Source organism: Aspergillus sydowii, assembly GCF_001890705.1.
Source record: "Aspergillus sydowii CBS 593.65 unplaced genomic scaffold ASPSYscaffold_2, whole genome shotgun sequence".
In the NCBI taxonomy this organism is placed as follows: domain Eukaryota; kingdom Fungi; phylum Ascomycota; class Eurotiomycetes; order Eurotiales; family Aspergillaceae; genus Aspergillus; species Aspergillus sydowii.
This window is the reverse complement of record NW_024467860.1, coordinates 3,230,058-3,248,612: the sequence shown is the minus strand read 5'-3', so window position 1 is coordinate 3,248,612 and position 18,555 is coordinate 3,230,058. Positions and strand designations below refer to the sequence as shown.

The window sequence follows — 18,555 nt, the reverse complement described above, 5'->3', positions numbered from 1 at the left end:
GACCCAGCGGGACGACGCTTGTCTTTGAGAGTCGACTGCGGCATGCGACGGGTCCGAATGTTGAGAAGGATGGCGAGAGGCTGGTCATTGTGATGTTCGTTATGCGGTTGTTCATTCACCAGCGGGAGAAAAACTTCAAGTCCCTGAGGGATGATGTTGAGGCGCTTTGGGATATCGTACGACTGATGCTTTGGGAGGTGTTGGAGGGCAGGTTAGGGAGGGACTATTCGTCAAGAAACTGATTAATCCTGTTGGAACTCTGAGGGCCTGATATGGAAGTAGTTAACAGGGGGTGATAACCTTTATTCAAAACACGCTTCTAGGCATGATCCATATCAGTAGGGCTAATCTAGCACCACAGTTCTTCTATCCTGTCCTGAATGAAACCTTGTAGCTCGGCCAGACAGCCCGCGCCTTCCATAAGGTCGGAGCATTCTGAAACATCTTCAGCGTGTTGGTAAAGCGCAGAAAGCTTTCCAAACTCCCTTTCGCATTCCCAGCAGACATATCCCCATCCTCCAGTTTTGCGTTGGTCAATTATGTATTCCGAGCTTCGGTCGCAGTCGCGCGCGATGTCATCGATCATGTCCTCATCAGCATCTGATGGGCAAGCCCCTGACTCCAGGTGTATTAGCATGCCGGAAAATGATTTAAATGTTTGATGGCAGCCGTAGCATTCCATGTCTCGGGGCTGGTGGGTTTGCTGGTGCTGGAAAGATAGGGATATATTAGCATAATTAACATGGCCTCCTTAAACCGAGAGATCTAGCTACCATCCGTAAATTGTTTTCGTTTCCAAGGAATCGGTCACATATGACACAGAGGTAGTGGACGGTAACATCATGTTCTTGCAGTTTGCGGGAAGAGCTGTGAGCGAGATCGCAAACATCACAGTAATGATGACGCTCAACAAGATGGTCGTCGAGATCTGAGGAGTCGTCAAAGTCTCTTATCTGGGGGCAAATCCAACAGATATTGTGGTTGCGAGAGTTTCGAAGGTGTTGATGTTTGGCCGGCTCTGAAAGAAACACTCGCTCGCATGTTTCGCACCATTCATGGCGCGAAGTATTCCTGCAATGGTCGTAAATGGCACGAAGGGAAGCAAAGAGTCTCTCGCATATCGTACACTCGTAGTCGATGCCATCATACCTCAGATGGCGGTCCAAGTCCATCTTTGGCGACAGCGGGGGAGGTGGTTTCAAATGGAAGATATTGATAGACGACAGATCAGGTGAAAAACAAGAGAGGTTTATTTTCAGAGATAGATCGGACACTCAGCTTTATCTAACATGACATATGGTGACGCTAGTAGCTAGCGAGGTAGGCAGTGTAACTTGTGTTGTTGTGTTTTGGTCTTGTATACAAACGGCGAAGTTGACCACCTGGTGGTGAAGGCGGGGTAAATCATCCACCTGGCCAGCTGTATGTTTTGGCAACAGTAATGACTTCACCTCACAGATCAACTCAACAGAAAAGACTCAACTGCTTACAAAAGTTGTGGTTGCGCTGGTGATATATAGCTTTATAAATAATGATCCTAAATAGGGAATAAACATTTTCACCCCTCTAGTGAATGTGATACAAAGAGGTGACCCCACCAAACACGACACTCCCTTACTCGAATTATTCCTAGGTTAATTCACTGAGCCAGGCCTGGATTCACATTGTGATTGGGCGACATGTCTTGGACTAATGATCGAAATCACCATGGGTCGTCATAATTCAGTTTGTTTATAATGACACTCTCATCTAGTAGTTGCCAGGCCTCATACCTATGGCCCTTACAACCTCTTCAAAAAGGCTGCATATCACTGCCTAGCTTTTTGGATGTGTTCTATGTGGTCTTTCTGCGTAGAATACAGCTTACCCGAATTGAGAAAGACAATTCTACGCCCTTCCTTGACAAGCTGCGCCCCGCACAATGCATCCTACATAAACAGTGCCAATCCAGCAACAGCTCTTCCGAAGCCAGGTGGATAACTTTCACGATGAAAATGGTACAAGATGGTAGAATGCGACCTGCTACTAGCGAAGGTTAGTACTTCTTTGCATCCTCCACAACATTATCAACTAGTATATACTACAGATGTGCCCGTTCTACTGGCAATGATGCGAGCAACAGCAGCAGAACAAGATGTCCCAGACGCAGTTACAGCAACCGAAATTGATCTCATAAACTCACTGGGATTTGGCTCTGAAAGTCATCTAGGCCGTCTGCACACTGGGCAAGCCTTAGTTGTTGAAAGTCCCGAAGGCGAAGTTGCGGGCATGGCATTCTATTTCACCACATTCGTCGCGTGGGCTGCGAAGCCTGGAATCTGCCTTGAGGACCTCTATGTACTTCCTGAATATCGATGCCGGGGATACGCACGGCTCTTGGTCCAGGGCGTTGCAAAGAGGGCTGTCGAGCTTGGTTGTTGCAGGATGGAATGGCTCTGTTATAAACAGAATGACCGCGCTCTGAGATTCTACCGCAGTATCGGTGCGAAGGAAATGGATAGTCTGACATTCCTACGGCTTGATGGAGATGCGATGGCTGGTTTTGCCAATGAAACTCTTGGTTAAAGGATATCTTGCCATAAGGTGTTACTTCAGTACATGATCTTCCTATAATGAGGACCGAATTTGGCAGGGAATATAAGCATTGCAATTCCATGATCACTCTTCAAATGGTCCTTTAGCCATTAATATTTACATCAGAAAACAACAACTCTTATCGATGAAGCAGTCTATAACCATATCAATATCCAGCTAAACCCTCCCCCCAGCCGCCATAACAGCCTCCTCCTGGTCCTTACCAACCTTCATAACAGAATCCCTCCTTTCCATTTTCTCCATCCAAGCCCCAACAAGAGGATACTTCTCATACAAATCCTCCCCACCAAACTTACGCGCCTTCTGCTGCCACGGCACAAAGCTCAGATCCGCATAGGTACACTTATCCCCAACAAGCCACAAACCCCCATTATCCCGTAACGCCCTCTCCAAAACCCCAGTCACCCTCACAACCTCCTTACAGAACCGCTGAATGGCACTATCAAGCTTCTCGGGATGCGCGTTAATAAACCACGCCGCCTGTCCAAAGTACGGCGCCTGGCCGGAAACCTGGAAGAAGAGCCACTGGCGACAGAGGATGGAAGATTTGAGATCATCATCGTAGCTGAGTTTGTGCGACTTGTCGTACTGCATTATAAGGTACTCGACGATTGCGCCGGATTCCCACAGGGTGATACCATCGATGCCCTTGTTTGGGTCTTGCATTGCCGGGAGACGGCCGTTGGGGTTGATGGCAAGGAAGGGCTCTTCCTTTGCCGCGGCGAAATTGATGAACTTTGTTGTGTAGGGGATCTCGAGCTCTTCGAGGATTATCGCGACCTTCCATGGGTTGGGCCCGATGGCGTGGGACCAGAGGGTGATTGGGAGCATAGTGTATCGCTAGACGAATAGAGATGGAGAGCTGGAACTGGTAGTTATACGGGCTTGACATATCCTATCCAGGTTTTTGGGGTTATTTATAATATAATCATTATCGAGGGAGGGCCTGCCCTAACTGCGTCTCAAGGTGCAGACGGCTCGGGGATTGAAAGTTGAAGCAATGGCCGAGTCTACATCCGATCACCGAAATGTTGTCAGCGCCGAATACGTGGGTCCCTGGGATAGAACACGATAGCATCCTAATGTATAATCAACACTACTCAAGTATTCCGGTCTTGGGATTGCAATATGTGGAAATTTTACCCATTCTGTTGCGGGCGGTTGGCTCCCGGCCCTTGACAGGATCCGCCGTATACCTATATTAAACGGCGAAGTTCCCGTTTCAAGTCGCCGTTCGTCATTCTGTACGTGCCCACGGCTTCTTTATACTGCAAGAACTGCATATAGGCGGGCTTGTCACGGCGAAGCGTTGTTTCGCCGGAGTGTCATGCCTAGACCTAAAAGCCGGACTTGGGTGCCTTGACAACCGAATATTCTATATCGATATTAACAGTCCCGTAGCTTAGACCACGAATATGGCAGGTACGGTACTGAGAGGCCTGAACCGGGCCAGGACGATAAAATCGACCGCAAGTCCTATGCTCGGATATCCTACGTGGATGGATAAATCGGTACCCGTGGGATTGAACGCCGTCTGGCTATTAGATGACACTTTCGTTTTCGTTTTTATTATTTCCTTCTTTCTTTATCTGTTTTCCGCTCGAGCTCTCTGGATGTAATACAATAAAAATTTAGATTTATGCCCTATACTCTGTTGATAGTATGACCTTACCATGTACTATAACATTGTGGGAAAGTATGCTCCGGCCCTGGTTTGCTTGGTGACAGGGATATAAAGAACTAAGGACTTGGCTGATGTCACCGGGACTTGAGCCGTTTGAAGAGAATAGCCTGACAAGAGTTTTATTCGTAAAATGCCATGTACTATATAATATTTATTCGTTACAGCGTTTCCCAACGGCGCCCAGATAAAGGAGAGAATAGGTACAATGCAATCCCAACCAAAGCACTTTATAGTCTTGGGAACAAACAAACAAACGGAGAGACATAATAATCAAATATTAAATCCATAAATGCTTGCTTGATTTAAGGAAGAGCCTGAGGAGTGTAGCTCTGATCCGGAACAACAACCTCCCCACCGTCGACCTGCTTATCAGTGTACGCAGGCCAGACAATCTCACGGGTGTCCCTGTTGACAACAGACAATGTGGTGAAGCCGTTCTCGGGGCCAAACTGACCGCTCCAGCCGGAGGTGACGGTGTAGACGCCGCAGTCGACAGGGCCGCCGTCGGCCTCGGAGGCTGGGCTGCCCTCGACCTCGTAGGTGCAGTCGGTGGCGCCGCTGCCGGGGTTGATGCCGAAGGTCCAGGTGCACTTGGAGTCATCGTCGTTGCAGACGCGCTTGAGGCTCTCGATGGTCCATTCGGACTCCTTGATCATCATGGACTTGGTTCTGGCGGGGGCGGCCATGGCGGGGGTGCAGGCCAGGGCTGCGAGGATGGCTTGGGTGAGGAACTTCATTGTAGAGGGTTGGATATGAGTATTGTAAGGAGATTTAGTCGAGGTTGAGTTGAGTTGAGTTGAAGAATTATCTGTTTGAGGCTTGAGATGATGAGCAGAATAGTCGAGGACTTGACCCTCTATTTATACCTTTGGCGATGCATCGTGCAACGCCCTGAAGAGAGGAAACCTGATGACCTCAAGTCTGTGCGTGCAACAGGCAGAGAGAGCCATGGCTGCAGTCTTCTCCGCACAGCAGCATACTAAGGGACACTAAATTTGGGGTGGCGCTCACCGTTGGCCATGTCTCAGCCTCCCTAGACAATATCCAGGCTGCAGACAAATGGAGAGCGCCGCTAATGGAGTCTCGTATTGCCGTTTCCAAGGACCAAGGCCCAAGGAACAAGGGCCCAAGGTTCGCGGGTTGTCGATCAGCTTAACTCTCTACAGAGTAGCAAACAGCCACCTCCTCTCCATCGCCTCTATCCCCGGTGGCACCAATTGCCGAGGTGGAAGTAGTAAGTCAGGTCTAATCTGGAGACTACTCCGGAGTAAGACATGGTGAGACCGGGCCTATCAATACCTGCAGATGGGGCTCACGGGCCCACTGCCCTAACTTGGATGAAGTCACTTGGGACCGCTTCCCAGTGCAGAACTGAACGGAACCTTGGAAGCTGTCTCTATTGTCAGACAAGGATGTAACCCTCCGCACAAATCCGACCTTGAACAATGGGTTCGTATTATTCCCGTGGTCGAAGCTTGCGAGCTCACCGCTTGTGGTCCTGTTCCACGATCACTGACTTTACAGTCTATCTTTAGGATCATCTCTATCGGATCGGTCGGATGCAGCCGGCAGCCTGAAGCCTTACGATAGGCATCTCTGCGCTGTATTATTATTAGCCAGTGGCCATGTGGGTACTGCAGACTGTTCATATCGTGGACCGTGCGGGTGAGGCGCGGCGATCTCCTCGCTTCCACTCTTTCTCTCTCTTTCTCCTCAGAACTGTCTGTTTCTGCTATCTCAATAACCGCTATTTCTGGAGTGGCGGCTTGTATATCCACGATGGTATCCATCCGAACCACCGGTCGCGATCGCAAGCACAGCCCTCTCAGCAGAAGTGGTCTCTCAACAGAAGTGGTATTCTCGTATTATGAGGTATCTTCAGCCCTATGTAACCAGGCAGTCAATTTATCAGCGATCGGCGATCTTCCATACTGGTCCGATCGGTACCGTCTACTTACCAGATCATCTGTTGCATATCGCAAAATAGCCCAACGATCGCACATTCTTATTTACTAGCAGGTATTCATCGTCGACAAGACAAGCGGTTGTTTATTGCCACTCTGCTGCATCCCTATGTCTCTGCAGGGAGGCAGGAAGTGGGAACAAATAACCGGTCGGATAATTATTCCAGCTCGTACATGGCTCCCCTACAAGTTTTTCATAAGCGAGGTAGACGGGGTACTGCACTGGCAGTAATTAACCCAATTCACCAGTCTCATATTCCATTATTCATGTTGCCAATAACCCATTGATACCCACATAATATAAACGAGGGATGCATCGGTACGTTGACTTGGGTAAGGCCAAACTTCCTGCAGGCTTTGGCATCATCTGCATAGAATGGATGCCATCTACTCTATTATATCAAATTCCAGGATACAACCATCTGCCCGTTTCAACGAATGGTATGGTGGATAGAGTGGCGAGTCAGGCTCCTATAAACAGCCCGCGTGCAGTTGATATTTCTTGCCCTTGCATACAGGATCATACCGGCTTGATGTCGAGTATATGGTCCCCTGCGCTTTCCGGCGAGTATGCATCGCCCAAACTCACCAAGAGCTCGTTTATCGATGGTTCCCAAAGGCCGCATTCCAGATCTCGTATTATTTCCACCCACGGTAAGGCGATGTCGAGTCTCGTTGCTATTGTCCTTCCAAACTGCCATTGACTTTTGGCCATCGAATGCATACCTGCAGCTTCAAATATTTTAGTCGGCTTTCCGGGCTCCTTTCTGCATCATCATATCTACTACAGACTGATGACCCCTCCGCGTGGCTATATCAATTGGGGTTAATCCACCACAATCTTCGATATTCACCTCCGCTCCGTTCTCGACTAATAGCATGCACATATCGGCATTCCCATAATATGCAGCGCAGTGGAGTGGTGTTGACCCGTTTTTATCTCTCGCATTAGTTTCAGCACCGTGCTCGATAAGCAGCATACACTTATCGACATTTTGAAGATATACAACTTCGTGGAGTGGCAATAACGCATACGAATCTCCAAGGTTGGGGTCGGCTCCATTTTGTAGAAGTAGTTCTGTAATGGCTGCATCACCAAAAGATACAGCGCATGAAAGTGGAGATCTACCGCCCTCAGACCTGGTATTAACATTCGGTCGTTGGGCGATAAGTAGCCTCGCAACATCGTATCGACCATCGTATATACTGATCCAGAGTGGAGTTCGCCCATAGCTATCAACCGCATTGATGTCCGCCCCCCGATCAATCAGTAGATTGCAGACGGGCCCGGGCTCGTTGCGTGGTTCCCAGCTATATACCCAACCAGTTTTATATGCATTAGGTGTCATACGAGTTTCCGCCACGACAAAAAGTGGCGTGTTTCGCTGTTTATTTAAGGCATTGACATCCGCTCCATTGTCAATCAAAATCCTGGCAATCCGTTCGTCACAGTCGCGAGCGGCCCAAAATAGGGGAGTTTCGTCGTGCATATCCCGGATATCTACTGTAGCCCCTTTCTTAATGAGAAACTTCGCCACATCCAGATGGCAGTTTAAACATGCCCAACCGAGTGCAGACTCTCCGTTAGTGTTTCGAGCGTTGACGTCTGCTCCATGGCGAATGAGAAGCCTCGCAATATCCTTCATTCCTGTTTCGCACGCGCTAGAGAGAGGTGTTCGGTCGCGTTCATCTAACTCATCTACGGGAGCGCCAGATTGGAGAAGAAGTTCGGCCATTTCGATTCGGCCCTCTTGTGCAGCCCAGGATAGTGGTGTCCGCTTTTCATAGCCCCTCAAGTCTCTTGCGCGCCCGAAACCCTGTGTGATATCAACTCCGTTGTGTATGGTCGAGGGCAAGTTGAGAAGAGCTGCAACGACGTCACTGTTACTGTTGGCAAGAGCTGCAAATAGCACATACTCGTATCTCTCCCCGGGAACGCGCAAGTGCAAGTCAACTTTTGGTCTTGTTCTAATGAGTTCCGAATGTCCCCCATCCGCAAGAATATACAGAATACTTGCGTTCGGGGTATAGCGCCTAATCTTGTGTTGTTTGAAAATATTGGCCGTACGCGCCCAGTTGGGAATAGAGAAGTTAGATAGAAACTCGTCTTGGGAAACGCCCTTCGCTGCAGCATTGGCGTGGTGAAGAACATGCTGAGTCGCATACTTTAGAAATGGATATTTCTCCTGAATTATCCTCTTTTCCTCCTTGGAAATATCTCCACTTTGTCCCAGTTCATCAACAGACGAGCGAAGCAGACCGTCATTTAAATATGCGTAGCAGCACTGTTTAAGTCTGTCATGGCCTGAGCTCTCGAAGTCCACTCCCAAATCGGCACACAACTCCAACAGACCCTTGTCCTTGATGAGGAAGTCGCGCACCGATTCGTGGATGAATTGAACAGTTGGCTTGGTGGATTTCGTAATTTCAGCCAGCCCTTTCGAGCAGCCAACCACACACTTTTCTAGTGTCTTAGCCCTGCTATCACGGTCTAGAGATGTAATATTTGCAATTGGCCAGTCCACAGCAACACCCTTCTGATGCAAGCCAAATGACAAGGCGTGCCGAAATTCGTCGGGGTGTAAGGGCCGCTTTGCATAGAGGATCAACAACGTGGCAAGAACAAGGTGTTGTACGTTCTTAGCATCGCGCTGTATAATATTTTTGAAAAGCTCGCTCAAGTCACTAGGTAGCTCTGCGAGTCGCTCTTTCGGTCCCAGTCCACCGCACTGCTCTTCGTCGTTGACAATGTCAACGACGAGCACTGTCCACATGAAAACACCAGCAGCTTTATTAAGTATTTCATGTCGCAGCTCCTGGCAGAGTATGTCATTTTCAACGCGAAGGTGGCTCTTCACGTAGGCCTCCATGTCATCAGCATGCCCTGGCTGATCCTCCAGTATGAGCCTGATTCCCCGTTTAATGACAATGTACGGATAATGTCGACTGGAGAAGCAAACTCGGAACGGGATGCCTTTTGACGTAGACTCCTCAGCTAGCTCTTCGAAGTACCGAACCATGTCCAGAACCTGTTGTTCATCGCATTCGTCAAGGGCATCGATAAAACAGACAAATGGTCGGTCGTGCAGGTCCATTATGGCGTTGAAAAGAAGCTCCTTGAGAACATCCAATGGTGGGCACTTATCTTGATTCGGTGAAACAAGATCTGGGTTGTCTAAAACCGCCTGGAGATCGGGGTAGCCTTCAAGCAACTGGAGCAACAATGACCTGTACATCCCAATAACAGACTTTTCCAACAACGCGCCTCGAGCGTTGAAGAAGAAAGAGGCAGCAATAAATTTTCTCGAGCGCGCTGCGCTCTTCATCTTCTGGAACGCAAACTTCATAATAGTAGACTTGCCCGCACCAGGTTTGCCATTAATCCACAAGAAGCCATGATGTTGCGATCGCTGCCCGTGTTCGTTCCATGTTTCATACTTCGTATCCCTGAGTAGCCATTGACATGTTCGGGCATGGACATTCTTAATGGTGTCCTTCCGAGAGTCTATCTGTTCGAATCGGAGAGATTCCAGCAGTACCTTCCGGTGTTCAGGTGTCGAAGTATGGTCTAGATGTTTGATGTCAGTAACGAGAGCATGAGAACGGGGCAAAAACGATCTTACCGGGTACGCAGTCAACCCTTGTATGATTTGCTGATACGGACAATACCTCGAGTAGCTCTGTCGCGTATGCCGCAGCCATTCCAGCAGCATATCTCTGCCACTCCTTGGCCTTGTGTGAATCTGAGTAGTCGCAGATTCCGCGAACCGAGAGACATGGGAAGACTCTCATCACGCCAGCCGCCTCCATTTCGAAGCATACGACATCAAGCTTTTCAGCTACAGCATCGCGCTCTGTTGCACTTTTTATAACGGAGTTCCCTGAAGCAATGGCACCGTAGTGAATTCTAACATCATCTGACGTCCGGGGAACACGAGGCTCTACCTTGAAGGGATCGCATGCATCACAGCTCAGGTTCGAATCTTCATGTTTATATGCAGCTTTAAAGAGAGTATCGGGCTTGGCTGGGCGAGCGTAGTTCGAATATTTCCCCAGCTTCTCCTGGAATATAGTAGAGATCCGGCTGTGTTGCAGGTCATGGCTGGAGCGGAGGTACGAGACGGCTGTACCGATGAGCTGATCGGGAGATCCAGAGACAGCGGTCCCTTGGAACTGTCCACCCTCGACCACCTTTCCCAGATCATACTGCATCACCCTTGTGCCAACAACGACATCGCCCAAACGTACATCGGCCTTGCTAGGCACACCACCGCCAATACCAACCATCAGGGTCGCACGAATCGAGGGAAATGTCCTCCTCAGGTTCGTCGCAACGTTGGTCGCGTTATTAGTGCCATACTGGGTGAATGGCAAGCAAGCTATAACGATATTATGTTTGGCGATCCTCCCCAATTCATATGTGTTGGTGTCGGCTGCATCAAGAGGAAGCTTCTCATGAGTTTCATCAAGCATGGCTCGTGCGGCTGCCATCTCTATTTGCAAAGCGCAGATCCAGGCCACTGTGTAGGCATCATAGCGCAGCTTTGGCGGACCATCATTCTGGGGAGTCCTTGGTCGTTTCGGAAGATTGCGTGCTTGTAGGTGGTCCTGGTCATCCGTGGTCATGATGTGGATCCAAATGAGGCATCGTGAAGGGGAGGGGAAGGATGGCAGCTGAGGGGGAAGAATGAGGCTAAACGACACTCCGTTACAATCACCTGACAACACGTGCATTAGTTTCTGCCTTGCTCAGCCTTCTCTGCTTTTTGCTTTTGCTTTTTGCTTCTGTTGTTTGAAGTTGGCGGCTGCCTTGCGCGGGCGCGGATCATTTCCCTCTCTATTGTCACGCTTGTCGCGACTTCGAAACAGCACGTCTCCGTTGTCAGTCACGATACTCTCGAGCGAGCAGAGGACAAGTGAGATTTGCTTCTGCATTGGATGGATGAGAGGCCAGTTCCAGTCTTAAACCTGCGGTGCAGTGCATCTATTCTGCATAGCCACTTGCTCAAATAAGCGGTCTCGTAGCGAAATATCTTAAGGCTGTTATTACTGAAGCGAGACAGGCATTCCTTAGTGGGCATGGTTCAGATATACAGGGAAAGCTCTAGATGAGTCAGAGAGTAGTGATAACCTCTTTTATATTCACAAACACACAGTTAGACAGCCCATTTGATTATATTCATAAACAGAATATAAGTTTAACTGGCAGAATACGGTGGCGGCGGTGCCGTCTCAGTCCTCCTCTGCAGTGGCCGCATCGCGATATTATAAGGAGGAGGTCGCTCCGAGCCAGAAGCCGCCATGGAATCTTTATACTTGATACCACAATGTCGCCGGAGAATAAATGCAATGACAGTCGCCACCAGGATCATGGCAATCGGTATGATAACCCCCAGAGCGATCTTCGCTCCCGTGCTAAGACTCTTCGTCGGAGGGCCCGCGGTGCAAGATACACTGCCTGGATGGGATGCCTGATTGAGGCGCTCTTTGAACAGGTCGCAGTCGAGGTGGTCATACTTGGCGGTGACTTTGATGGATTCAAACCGCTGGATTTCGGGGAATGAGGCGCTATATCAGGCGGAAATTCATGTCAGCAATGTCTGTTAATGGTCTGACAGGAAGGGTCAACCAACGAGTCAATGCTCCCGTTTAGTGTAATTGTCTTGGCCTCAACGAGTGGTAGCGATAGGTCCAGAAGATATGAAGTGTCTATAGTGATATTGGCGGAGGTCTTCGTCAGGGAATCCAGTTGGAGCCTGCGTCCAGTTAGCGAAATTAGGGCTTACGGATGCAGTATTGTCATACTCCATTATTTCCCCAGAAAGCGTGAGGTTTGATTCAACATATGCAAGTTTTGGAAGGGTAATACTTAAATAGTCCCCCTTCTCTGGCTGCTGGATCGAGAGTCCTCTACGGTTGCTGAGCCTGGTATCTCCGTTGGCCACGCCGACTGTGGTGAGCTCCGACATGTTGATGCTGTTCAGTCAGCCCTTGAACTAAACCATCATCAGCAACAGCATCAGTACTCACCTGCTTATATATCCCCATAGGCGGATATACTCCGCAGACCGCAGCGACGGCAGATCAACGCCCAAGGCTGGCAGTGGATAACTCCCATCGCCGCGAATTATATAGTCCAGGCCAATATCAACCCCACCAGCCTGCTCCAGCGCCGGAAAATGCACCCCAATCTCACTGCCAGCGTCACTCGACGGCGAAATCGATATCTCTCTAGTAACGTTCTTCAGCTTTGGCATGGATACATCGCCAATTTTTGTATCGGCAATGGCCAACTCGCCCAGGTATTCGAGCGCCGGTGCCTCAAGACGGTGCACACTAGACCGCCGCGTAGCGTCGTTAATCGAGGGGGTACGGAGCGTGATTGTTCCTGTCACATTTACGACGTCGCCCATTGTTATCGGGCCTTTGAAGCCTTCTCCCAGGTTGATGTTGCCATCGATTGTGGTGCAGTTTTCGAAGAGCGATTCGGTGTTGTCGGCGTGCTCTATCGCGAAGTCGCGTTGACATTCTTCAGCTGCAGCCACTGAAGTTTCGAATTAGCATATAAACTGTACTTGGTGGTATGAATTACATACAAGCTGCCAGTAGAAGGAAGGACCATAGCCAGAGCATGCATACTGCCATATTAAGGAGGATAACTCAGAATCATCAAAAGACATGTAAACCACAGACAGCTCATGTCTGGCGACAGTTTGGAAATAGACTTAAACCCGCATTAGCGGTGTGGCATTGCTTGGTATTGATATAGGCAGACTTTGGAGGCAGTGCTTGACGCCCTGGCTGGGCATCACCACGAACAAATCAGGAGCACCCATTGACCTTTTAATGTTGGCTTGAGGCGATGCCCTAAACTAGTAAAGTTTCTATCACTGCATTGCCTTCCTCGCTAGACCTACTTAGTGGGGGCGATTTTAGCATTCCAACTCAGTGATAGTGTACAGTACTCCTACTTAGACCTCATCTTGTTTAAACGTAGCCTGTTCTTTCCCAGCACTCTCCTCCTCCGATACACTTCCAGTTCCAGTGGCAGAACCAGTTCCAGCAGATACCCCATAATGCACCCCCTCCTCAATCTCGTCCACACTCCTCCCCCTCGTCACCGGAATCATCAACGTAATCCCCGCCGTCAGCGCCATCAACCCCGAAAACAACCCCAGAACCCCCGGTAATCCAATCCTATCCGTGACAGTCCCGAACGCAAACGCCGTCAGAACAGCACCACACTTCCCCGCGGCGGCAGATATCCCATGTGCTGTCCCGCGGACCCGCGTGGGGAATACCTCCGACGGGATTAAGAATGTGGTGCAGTTCGGCCCGATGCAAATTACCAGCTGGCATAGGGTGAACATGGTCATGAGTCCGCCTTTGGATGTGGATACCGAGGGAGCCATGATCCCGGCCCAGATGGCGTAGAGGACTGAGACGAGGGCTGAGGCGTAGAATTGTTGGTTTACTCGTCCGAGGCGGTCTGGGAGGGGGATTCCTAGGATGAAGCCGGGGAGGTAGCCCTTGAATAGATTGGATGGTGAGCATTCATTGTTTTCTGACTATGTCTGGGCTGGGTAGTAAGGAGACTTACAGCAGACTGCACGATGATATTCCCGACGGCCGTGTTCCAGAGGGTTGTCCATGCGTCTGGACCAGACGAGTATCCGATTTCCTTGAGGATGACGCTCTGGTTGAGGTTTATTCCGTAGTATGCAATGTCACTGCGCGCTCATAAGTTTCTGCTCTGCTGAACATTGTTGAACGCTTACAAAAGAAACCAAGTGGCAGACGTTGCAAAGAGTACTTTCGCATGCTTCCATTGACCAAAGTACTCGCGAAAGTCCTGCATCTGCTTTCTAAAGTCTCGTCTCTCGCTGTCACTGGCCACATCTTTTCTACATCAACGAGTCTGCCTGCTATCCATTGGTTGATTGACTTACACTTCGTATAAGGCTTCGTCTCTGGCAGCGTCAACCGCGCATACAATGTCAAAGCAGCAGGAATCATGCCGATTCCAAGCAGCAGTCTCCAGACCCATTCCAGTGCATTGACGTTATTGTAGACAGCGGACTTGAAAGCCCTAAGCAGGACAAGGAACACGATGCTGGCTGCGTAGTTGCCCACGCCAATAAAGGCAAAGACGGACAAGACCTGGACTGCTCTTGTGCCTAGAGAGATGCTCTCCACCGATAGTGCAGATGACAAGGGGTAGTCTAACTAGTCAGTGGATATCAGATCGGGAAGTATCATAGTAAGCATACCAGCTCCGATTCCCACGCCCGTCAGGACACGAAAGATAGATATCCAGGCCGTAATATCCTGGATGGAAAATCCATTCCAGGGCAGTAGGATAACCAGCAGAGTCCCGAGCAGGGTAACCATTAATTCCCTGCCATAGACAGCCTGACGCCCCCAGGTATCACTCAGAAGACCGAAGAAAACCTGGCCCACGATCATTCCGAGACTCAGCCCTCCTTTCATTATATCGCTGTTTACTGATGGGACTTCTGAGTCGTTTTCTTGGAAATAGAGGTATCCCAGTACCGGGACCACTGTGAGGGTTAGCTGGTTTCTGCATTTCTCGATTGCAACGCACCTAGCCCGATGGTCAGGTTGATATATCCATCGGTGAAGAACCCTGCTCCAGCAATAGCTAGAAACTTAATTTTCTGTGATAATGAGGCCATGTTGAATAGAGGATTTGGTGTCCCTTTACTACGGGATTGACCTCAGCGGACTGCTCTCTATATACTCCATCACATCTACATGTGTAGGAACGCAATGGAGATCAAGGCACAACAACAACCGGAGCGAAGTGCTGGGCCAATAACAAAGTGCAGAATCAAGCAATCAGCAAGAAGCTTGGGCCCACGATGGTCTATGGAGACAACAGTCGGAATCAACCGCAGCCATTGACCCCGCCACGTGGGGGAACTCGGGGCGAAGACCGCAACTATTTGAGCCACTCACTGCTGCCTTATTCTCTTTCTCATTCTTCCTATTGTTGAACATTATTGTTTACTTGTCTAGTACATATGGAAGACGAGATTGCGGCGCTGCGAGACACATTCGGGGACCGCAAACCGCCCGAGATCAGCAGGAAAATCACAGCCTGCGTTGCCTGTCGGAAGCAGAAGGTCAGTCTGTTATGAACCTGTCTACTGCTCCACATTATTGAGTCATATACAGATAAAATGTCATATGAAAGCAGATGGCCAGCCGCCGTGCACGCGATGCGCAAAACGGGGCCTGCCCTGCACCGTCAACCGCAGCCTGCAGATGCTGCTGGAGGACGACATTACGTGGGTATTCAAATACGTGTACGGAGCCAGTCTAATTATATGTAGATGGAAGCATGGAGTTGCAGAGAAAATCCGGAGACTAGAGGGCGTCACGAATGAGCTGATGGCTCGAGTACCTGGTCCTGCTATCCAGGCTGCTATTCAGACTGCTATCCATCCCCAAGAGCAGACAAGACCAGAACATGTAGAACCCACTGAAAGTACAGAAGAGCAGACATGGGAAGTCGATCCCAAATGCGAACCAGCCTCTATCCCAGCATCGTGCATCTCAGAAATGAGCAACCCCAGTCCGCGCGAAGCCCTAGTCCCCTCGCCCGCGAACTTGATCTCGAGGGGCATCTTGACGCGCCATGAAGGGGAGGAACTCTTCCAGAGATACCACGAGCGCCTTGACCATCTTCTGTATCGTATTCTCGGAGACCATCAGAGTCTGGAGACGGTTTTGGCGAGTTCCCCCCTCCTAACAGCAGCCATCTGCACCGTCGCTGCCCTGCATTCGCAGACATTCGGCCATCTGTTCGACAAGTGCTATCGCGAGTTCAAGCAGCTGGTAGGGGCAACCACATTCTCACGATCCCATAATGTAGACGACGTCCGAGGCCTCTGCATTGGTGCATTCTGGCTGCACGAGCTATCCTGGTCATTAGCAGGCACTGGTAGGGAACCAACCCTAAGTAGCAACTCGACGAGTATAACTGATGCTAAGAATCACAGCCGTCCGAATCGCCCTCGAGATAAAACTAAACCACAGCATCTACCAAGCCCTAAAAGGCGTCCGCTCAGCATACATGCAAACACGGCTGTACTACCTCGTCTACGTCTGCGACCACCACTGCTCCGTCCTGTACGGCCGCCCACCCATGTCCCGCGACTGCGACAGCATCAAAGCAGCAACGTCATTCCTCGAAACCGAACACGCAACCGAAGACGACGTGCGACTCGTCTCGCAGGTGAAAATCTGGCTCATCTCCGCGTCCGTCTTCGATACCTTCGGCGTAGACGTCGAGACGCCCGTCCCGCCGTCCAAACTCGCCCAGCTGCGCCGCTTCTCCATCGCGCTGGATACCTGGTACGCGGACTGGAGCGATAGCTTTGGCCCGAATGCGCGGGTGGGCAATTACCCAGCGAAAGGCGTGGGACTGCACTTCCACTTTGTGAAGCTGTATCTGTGCTCGCATGCGTTTCGGGGCGCGCAGCCGCAGGCGCAGTCGCAGTCGCAGTCCGCGCCTGATCTTCCCAAGCGTCGGTTCTCGAGTCCGGAGATGGAAGAGATCGCGAATACAGCTGTGCTCTGTGCGGCGTCGATATTGGGCGTTATGACGGCTGATACGGAGCTGCAGTCTCTGCTGAATGGTCTGCCGCTGTGCTTTGATACGATGATTGCCTTTGCGGTTGTCTTTTTGCTCAAGGTTGCCACGGAGTATACGGATGCTGTGACCCTGGATAAGGGGAAGATGCTGTCTCTTGTGGATCGGACGATTGCCATGCTGCAGCGGACGACGAGCGAGATGCATCGACAGCATCTGCTTGTAAGGATATGGTGTGGCGTGCAGAGGCTGCGTGGCAACAATAATAACATATCTGTTCCTCGTCATGAAGCTCCGATATTTAGGACGCCGCAGACTTCGCCTGTGGATCTGTTCCAGGGGGATATCGAGTGGATGCAGAATATGAGTGACTTTGACTTGTTTAACCTCCAGGCACCGCTGTCAGGACTGGGGGAGTGGCCGCTGGATGGGGAGTTCCACAACTTGTGATTACATACTGTGTGCTATATGGCTCAAACAATAGTATTAGACTGATGAGGCGCGCTGGAGTACTGCATCGAATACAGTCTTCTCTGTACATCTTCCACTGGAGATAGCTGTGATAGCGACAACGGTGTCCCTGGTTAGATTTTGCAGGTTATCCAGCATCCCGATGAATGCAGTGTACTGTAGCTCTGCTGCAAGTGAAAGATGCACGAATGTAGTGTCGTTCTGCAGCATGGACAGGCCATTCTCGAGGACGAGTCGAGAACGACCAGCTGCGTCTGTGGAGGGCAGACTGCTGAGAGTATCACAGTCGGCAGACATCTGCACCACTTGCACTCCACGTCTTGACAGTTGATCGAGTACTTCTTCTTCCACAGGGTGTCTGTTGCCATTCTTCGTATGAGGATATCTCCCGACAATCCAGTCATGGTCCTTCATGCCAGATATCACCCCATCCTGGACAGCCTGCTCGAAGAGACACTCTGAAACGACGATGATCAATACAGGCTTCACTGGAAGGGCATATAACCTGTCGACCACTACAACCCTAGCCCTCGAGTCTGTCTCGTCAGCATCATTCAAACTATGTATTATGTGCTTACCTATAAGACACCGGACAGCCAAGTCCTCATACGCATCCAGCCCCGGCACCTCCATCCCAGGATCCTTCGCCCTATCATCCCACCGACGCACAGCCAGCTTAGCATCAAGCCAGGGATCATTCCTCGCATCCCTGACCTGTTCTTCCGTAAAGAAGCCTCCCTATAAAAAAATTTGTCAGCATAAACCCCTACCAAACTACATAAACAAAGACAAACCTGAAACCTCAACGTCCTCTTACTCGTCTCACTCAACCCCCCATAATACTCCCCCTCAGTCGAAACCAAAAACCGCTTCGCAAGCACATGCGCCCCAACAAGCTGACACACCTTCTCGCTAAACCCCAGCTGCCGCAGATACCGCTCCCCGAGGACCTCGTGGCTCGCGCGGCCAATGTAAGCCCCGTCCGGCGCAATCATGGCCGGCATGTCCTTGGCGTCTGGGATGAAGCGGCCGACATCGTGCAGCAGGGCGGCGAGGACGATCTCTGCGTCTGAGCCGTATGTCGGGTCTGTGTGTGCGAGGTAGGCGCATTGTAGCGAGTGTTGGAGTTGGGAGATGCGTTCGCCGAGGTAGTCGCTTTGACCTTGGGCGAGGATGAAGGCGAATAACGACTTTATTGTTCCGTGGGGGGTAGCCATGATGAT

General features: G+C 50.3%; 10 protein-coding genes across 10 annotated transcripts; 2 read left to right on the top strand and 8 right to left on the bottom strand.

Moving 5' to 3' along the window:
• Positions 1-349: 349 nt before the first annotated feature.
• ASPSYDRAFT_144172 (uncharacterized protein) lies at positions 350-1,172 on the bottom strand (the record flags this gene model as incomplete). Its single annotated transcript, XM_040841407.1, has 3 exons — positions 350-709; positions 774-928; positions 971-1,172. 3 exons carry the CDS (start codon positions 1,170-1,172, stop codon positions 350-352), a joined length of 717 nt encoding a protein of 238 aa, XP_040706745.1.
• A 734-nt stretch (positions 1,173-1,906) lies between these two features.
• On the top strand, positions 1,907-2,730 carry ASPSYDRAFT_41645 (GNAT family N-acetyltransferase). Its single transcript, XM_040846316.1, has one exon. The coding sequence runs from the start codon at positions 2,005-2,007 to the stop codon at positions 2,563-2,565; it is 561 nt and encodes a 186-aa protein (XP_040706744.1). The 5' UTR covers positions 1,907-2,004; the 3' UTR covers positions 2,566-2,730.
• ASPSYDRAFT_196979 (glutathione S-transferase family protein) lies at positions 2,725-3,426 on the bottom strand (the record flags this gene model as incomplete). Its single annotated transcript, XM_040843737.1, has 1 exon — positions 2,725-3,426. The coding sequence occupies one exon, from the start codon at positions 3,424-3,426 to the stop codon at positions 2,752-2,754; it is 675 nt and encodes a 224-aa protein (XP_040706743.1). The 3' UTR covers positions 2,725-2,751.
• Positions 3,427-4,581: 1,155 nt separating this feature from the next.
• Positions 4,582-4,965, bottom strand: ASPSYDRAFT_55670 (uncharacterized protein; the record flags this gene model as incomplete). The annotated part of the gene is made up of 1 exon (XM_040849073.1): positions 4,582-4,965. One exon carries the CDS (start codon positions 4,963-4,965, stop codon positions 4,582-4,584), a length of 384 nt encoding a protein of 127 aa, XP_040706742.1.
• Positions 4,966-5,276: 311 nt separating this feature from the next.
• On the bottom strand, positions 5,277-6,348 carry ASPSYDRAFT_676937 (uncharacterized protein). Its single transcript, XM_040850412.1, has 3 exons — positions 6,238-6,348; positions 5,717-6,163; positions 5,277-5,669 (listed from the first exon to the last, which is right to left on the bottom strand). The coding sequence occupies exons 2-3, from the start codon at positions 6,067-6,069 to the stop codon at positions 5,537-5,539; spliced, it is 486 nt and encodes a 161-aa protein (XP_040706741.1). The 5' UTR covers positions 6,070-6,163; positions 6,238-6,348; the 3' UTR covers positions 5,277-5,536.
• Positions 6,349-7,003: 655 nt separating this feature from the next.
• Positions 7,004-11,027, bottom strand: ASPSYDRAFT_677104 (uncharacterized protein). The gene is made up of 3 exons (XM_040850413.1): positions 9,867-11,027; positions 7,232-9,811; positions 7,004-7,175 (listed from the first exon to the last, which is right to left on the bottom strand). The coding sequence occupies exons 1-3, from the start codon at positions 10,975-10,977 to the stop codon at positions 7,060-7,062; spliced, it is 3,807 nt and encodes a 1,268-aa protein (XP_040706740.1). The 5' UTR covers positions 10,978-11,027; the 3' UTR covers positions 7,004-7,059.
• A 349-nt stretch (positions 11,028-11,376) lies between these two features.
• ASPSYDRAFT_129723 (uncharacterized protein) lies at positions 11,377-12,952 on the bottom strand. The gene is made up of 5 exons (XM_040840540.1): positions 12,840-12,952; positions 12,274-12,787; positions 12,049-12,219; positions 11,877-11,999; positions 11,377-11,811 (listed from the first exon to the last, which is right to left on the bottom strand). Exons 1-5 carry the CDS (start codon positions 12,886-12,888, stop codon positions 11,442-11,444), a joined length of 1,227 nt encoding a protein of 408 aa, XP_040706739.1. The 5' UTR covers positions 12,889-12,952; the 3' UTR covers positions 11,377-11,441.
• A 110-nt stretch (positions 12,953-13,062) lies between these two features.
• Positions 13,063-14,939, bottom strand: ASPSYDRAFT_129722 (uncharacterized protein; the record flags this gene model as incomplete). Its single annotated transcript, XM_040840539.1, has 6 exons — positions 13,063-13,772; positions 13,844-13,973; positions 14,022-14,142; positions 14,193-14,465; positions 14,514-14,804; positions 14,849-14,939. The coding sequence occupies 6 exons, from the start codon at positions 14,937-14,939 to the stop codon at positions 13,215-13,217; spliced, it is 1,464 nt and encodes a 487-aa protein (XP_040706738.1). The 3' UTR covers positions 13,063-13,214.
• Positions 14,940-15,217: 278 nt separating this feature from the next.
• Positions 15,218-17,758, top strand: ASPSYDRAFT_41639 (Zn(II)2Cys6 transcription factor). The gene is made up of 4 exons (XM_040846315.1): positions 15,218-15,389; positions 15,442-15,554; positions 15,600-16,210; positions 16,269-17,758. The coding sequence occupies exons 1-4, from the start codon at positions 15,288-15,290 to the stop codon at positions 17,309-17,311; spliced, it is 1,869 nt and encodes a 622-aa protein (XP_040706737.1). The 5' UTR covers positions 15,218-15,287; the 3' UTR covers positions 17,312-17,758.
• On the bottom strand, positions 17,348-18,549 carry ASPSYDRAFT_86580 (HD domain-containing protein; the record flags this gene model as incomplete). Its single annotated transcript, XM_040851687.1, has 3 exons — positions 17,348-17,868; positions 17,911-18,070; positions 18,127-18,549. 3 exons carry the CDS (start codon positions 18,547-18,549, stop codon positions 17,348-17,350), a joined length of 1,104 nt encoding a protein of 367 aa, XP_040706736.1.
• Between the last annotated feature and the right edge of the window lie 6 nt (positions 18,550-18,555).